This window comes from Mus caroli, chromosome 16, assembly GCF_900094665.2.
Source record: "Mus caroli chromosome 16, CAROLI_EIJ_v1.1, whole genome shotgun sequence".
NCBI classification, from domain to species: Eukaryota; Metazoa; Chordata; class Mammalia; order Rodentia; family Muridae; genus Mus; species Mus caroli.
In genome coordinates, this window is record NC_034585.1 from 91,268,087 (window position 1) to 91,273,187 (window position 5,101).

Consider the following 5,101-nt stretch of genomic DNA (forward strand, 5'->3'; position numbering starts at 1 on the left):
GGTAAGGTCAGGGATGAGGGTTGGGGATGAGGGTAAGGTCAGGGATGAGGGTTGGGGATGAGGGTGAGGTTGGGATGAGGGTAGGGGTGAGGGTAAGGTCAGGGATGAGGGTTGGGGATGAGGGTGAGGTTGGGATGAGGGTAGGGGTGAGGATTGGTGATGAGGGTAGGGGTGAGGGTAAGGTCAGGGATGAGGGTTGGGGATGAGGGTGGGGGTGGGATGAGAGTTGGGGATGAGGGTAGGGGTGAGGGTTGGGGATGAAGATGAGGCTGAAGGTGGGGTAAGGGTGAGGGTGGGTGGAGTGAGGGCTGAAGAGCATGACAGGATCACAATGCTGTTGTTTATTGGCTCACACCAGCTGCACAGGCACATCCCTATATTCTGAGGTCCTAAAATTCTAGACAGGACTGATATACTCACAGGGCACAAAGCCTCCAGTTCCTACTGAAGAGCAACATGGTTGTCAGTTGTGCAAACACACACACACACACACACACACACAAACACACACACACCCCACACACTCTATCTCGCACCCATTCGATCTTTAAGTCTATACAGTCACACATCAGCAGACTCTCCATGATGGCTTGAATGAGAAGTGTCCCCTAAAGCTTACTGTTTGAACACCTTGGTTCTCAGTTGGTGTCTCTGTTTAGAGAAATGAGGGTTTTGGAAAGTTAGGTGGGAAGGCTGCTGGAGGAAGCACATCACTTTGAGAGTTTACAGTCACCCACCCTCTCATCTTCCTCTCTGCTTCTTAGAGTATGACCAGCCAGCTTCCTGCTCCTGCACTGTGGATTCCCTGATTGCTGCTTTGCTTTCCTCCATATCATGTCAGACTCCATTTTTTTTCTGAGGCCAAAATGAACCCTTTCTTTCTTAAGTTGCCTTTGTCAGGTTTTTATCATGGCAATGGAAAAGCTCTCCATGCTTTTTGGGCTACGCAAAGCTCAGGGGATAGGTGGTCATGGGGTTATCTGGATTCTCATGTTCATTTTTTTTTTAACCTTCATCTATCTCACCAGAGAAACACTTCCCATGCCATGTGGGGTGGACACAGAGATCACACATCCCGTCTACCGTGGGCCCCAGACACACGAGCATTAATGATATGCTCAGTAAATATTTAAATTTAAACAGAGCTGGCTCTATGTATACATTTAGTGTGTTTACTTTTTCATAGAGGGATGGACATGCCTCGGAATGAAAATCGCAACTGAAAATTAATACATCATGCTCTGTCTGTGTTCTCTCCTGGCGTGTCTATGCTTGAGTTGTAGTCTGGGCAAATAAGAATGATATTGAGACTCCACAGATGTTTTAGAGTTCGGTATTCTTTGTGCTCAAAAGAATGAAGCCACATAGCAAGTCACCGATTCAACAATTCTCATCCCCAAGGTGACGACCACTGACACAGAACTACAATCTATGGATTTGAGGCTCTCTGATTGGACCATCGGAAAGGGCACAAATCTACCACAGGCCGGAGAACATGTCTATGAGCCAAAGAATCTTTAGAGACTGAGAAACTAGACAAGAGAGTTGTTCTTTAAACAAGCACCCTGTGTAAACATCCGTTTATATGAGATACTAGGTTTCTAATGGTGGTTGGTAAGCACCCTACTGCGCTGAATAGGTTTTTTTGTTGTTGTTGTTTGTTTGTTTGTTTTCCTACTTGACACAAATCAGGGCCATGTGGGAAGAGGTAACTTCAACTAAAAAAATGCCTCCATCAGGTTGGCCTGTGGGGAAGATGGTGGGGACGTTTTCTTGATCAGTGATCTATACAGGACAGTCCAGCCCACTGTGAACAGGGCCACCCCTGGGCAGTGGGTCTGTGCTATAGAAGAAGGTAAGCCATGAGGAACAGGCAGGTAAGTAGTATTCCCTGTGGCCTCTGCTTCAGATCCTGCCTCCAGGTTCCTGCCCTGACTTCCCTCAATGATGGACTGTTGTGGAAGCTGAAATAAACCCTATCCTCCCCCCAGCCTCTTCTGGTGATAGTGTTATCATTAACAGAAAGCAAACCAGGTCACTGTCATTTCTTCCCCCCCCAATCTCTCCCCCCCCCGTAACTGTCATTTCTAAATTACTAAATCTTTTGTGTTTCCTTCTCTTTATCCAGTCTTTGCTCCATTTCACTTTGAAATGGCAACTTATTTTAAATAAATACTGGCATCCAATTCTGGGTTCCCTTTGTCCCACAGCACCAGGATGAGTGGACTTTTCTACCCTCCTCCGCAGGGTCTGGTGGGGTTGTCCATAGCCAATCATTTTCCCATATATTACTTCTACCAGATATAAATGTAGAGACCAGTGGACAGGCGGGTTAGACCTTAGGCCTCAGGGTCAAAACTACAGTTTCTAAAACTGGATGACTAATTAAAAATGGATTCCAATTTTCCAGTTGACGGAAGCTGTGGGACCTTTCCTCTTTATTGGATTTCCATATATTTTCCTTAAAAATGCTGATGTCAAATCTTATGCTGCAGGTCAATCTTCTTAAATAATAATTCTAGAGATATCTGTATCATCAGTTAGTGACTGAAAAAAAATATTTCCCCCTGCCCTGAGGGAGGAGAGAGCAAAGAATGAATGTGTGGTAAGGGGCAGCAGCCTTCTGCACGTCAGTATGAGATATGGTTACCTCACTTCTGTTTCCACACATTGGTCAGTACAGCCTGAGGGCTGTAGCAACTGGATTCCCTGTTGTTCTGAGAATGTAAGGTGCTCAGGGTCCTGTGGGTAGCAAGGTGCAGAACCAGCATCCACACACCTCTCTACCATGCCTTACAATTAAATGGCAGCTCTTGTCATTCAGGACAACTTTGTGGGTGCCTCAAGACTTGAGCAACTTCCTCAGGACACTGCATTTTGACGTTATATTTCCTGAGATGAGCCAATGTCTTTGAGTAGAACTGGCCAACAGCTGTGCATCCTTGGGGAAGAATGGCTTGTGTGTTCTAGAAAAAAACTAAAGCAAGTGAGGGCTAACCACTGTGCACACAACTCACTGTAAGGAGGCCTGGAGAGTTGGTACAGTACCACAGGGGGTGTGTAGATGGGATTTTTAGAAGAGACCGCTGGGCCTGGCTCCCTGAGGGGAGAGCAGAGTGAAGGATTGGAACCCTCTGGATGTCTGTTGATCAAAGTGGTATAGACAGGGGATAGGATGGAGACGAACAGGTTCCATCCTTGTATCTAACCTAAGTCCCATGCTTCACTTCTAGGTTGCATGTGGCCTGGAATGTAAAAACAGTATGCCTGGAGTCCATGCAGCTGAGAGAGCAGACACCAAACTTGCCACTACCAGCTGGTGACATAATGGGCTACAGGAAGCCCTGGCTCTCCTTCCTAACCTGCCCCATGCCTGGGGAGGAAGATGAATAAGTTCAGATCAAGTCTGCACAGTGCTTAGGTGCTGCGGTGTCCTGGGTCAGCCTGTGTCTGGGTGCTTCTGCAAGGCTTCCTGGGCACCTGTTTGATACTGGCTACTTCTTTCTTCACAGAGTAACCGTTTTCCTCTCCACTGCTCTGCTGTGCTCTAAAGCCTACACTGCTCCTCAAACAGCCCAGATAAGGAAATGGGAGCGGAGGATGGGGTGTTGTTAAAATAATAAAGCCTGCAGTCCGGCTTTTGGATGGGGTGTTGTTAAAATAATAAAGCCTGCAGTCCGGCTTGTATGGAGTGCCAAGTGCTGGTCTGGAGCCAGATGGGAGTTAAAAACCTACTTAGTCAGCATGAGTCCTTGTAAGAATTCATAAAAAAAAAAGTCATGAAGCTTTGAATTCAAGCCTTTCTGAAGTGATCCAACTCATGTGGAGTAAGGCTTAGAGGCCAGTGCACAATTCTGAAGCAAAGAGCTGACCCTGGCAGTAATTTAAGTTATCTGAATAGAGCACAAAACCGTGCAGCAAGCATGAAGGCCTTGGGGTAAAGGGTGGGTTTTGTTGAAACAAACAAACAAACAATGAAAAAAGAAAGAGCTAGAGAAGAAGAGGAGAAGAAAGAGGGAGAGATAGAGAGGAGGGAAGAGAGAAAGAAAGGGAGGAGCAATGGGGAGGAAGAGGAGGAGATGTGAGGGGAGGGGGAAGGAGAGGGAAGAGGAGGAAAAAATTTATAGGAGCTAGGGCTAGTGGATAGCTACATCAAGCCAGGTAGCTAGCTGGGGGTGGAAGGCCTGACTCATGCTGGGCTATGTGGAAGGGCAGGGAAGACTGGAATGAACATGGTCAAGAGTAGATTGATGGTCAAAGGTCAAGTGTCAAAGGTGGGCCTTCCAACCTGCCTTCCCAGTGTGGTTTCAGACCAGGCATGAGCCTTGTGTGTCCCAGGACATTTTGGATCTGAATTCCCCACTCTGCGCCCACCCTATGTCTCACCGTCCTCCTTGGTACGGGTAAAGATCTGCTCGCTCCGGACGCCATCCCCTGCACGGGTGAAGGCCAGCACCTGGATACTGTAGTTGGTGTATTTCTCTAGTCCATCCAACTCCAAGGAAGGCTGTGTGGTGGTGACGTTCTTAATCTCGCCCAGCTCTGGAGGACAAAAACCAGAAGATGGGACCTCATTACCAAGCCTATCATACTCTCCTGCTGTGGCTGTCCTACCTTGTCACACAACGTACAGGGAGGAGCCATGCAGAAGTGTCACAGGGCACCAGCACCATGGACCGTTTGAAAACAAAAATCATTAGACATCAAAATGTCTGAAAATATCAAACAGAAAATTGACATGGGGAACAGTAATCCATTCTTGGTAAATCAAATTTCAGCATCATGGTGTCACTCTTGGAAAGTCTCACACTAGCAAATACCACAGGGCACCTCACCAGTGATCTATCTCTATATACCTAATAGCTGTTCACCATGAAACTTCTGCAAGGTGAGGATTCCTTATATGTACATATGTACATATTTGTATATGTGTATATGAGTGTATGTGTGTATGTGTATATGTGTATGTGTGTATGTGTGTATGCATGTATGTGTGTATGTGTATATGTGTGTATGTGTATATATGTATATGTGTATATATGTGTATGTGTATATGTGTATATATGTATATGTGTATGTGTATATATGTGTATGTGTATAT

General features: G+C 46.3%; 1 protein-coding gene across 1 annotated transcript in view; it reads right to left on the bottom strand.

Annotated features, from left to right (window-relative positions):
- The window catches only part of Dscam (DS cell adhesion molecule), a 577,624-nt gene that overhangs the window by 81,044 nt on the left and 491,479 nt on the right, over positions 1-5,101 (bottom strand). The window contains exon 19 of the mRNA XM_021184771.2: positions 4,387-4,542. Within this exon, the coding sequence (XP_021040430.1) occupies positions 4,387-4,542 (156 nt within the window). The remainder of the gene's footprint in view (positions 1-4,386; positions 4,543-5,101) is intronic.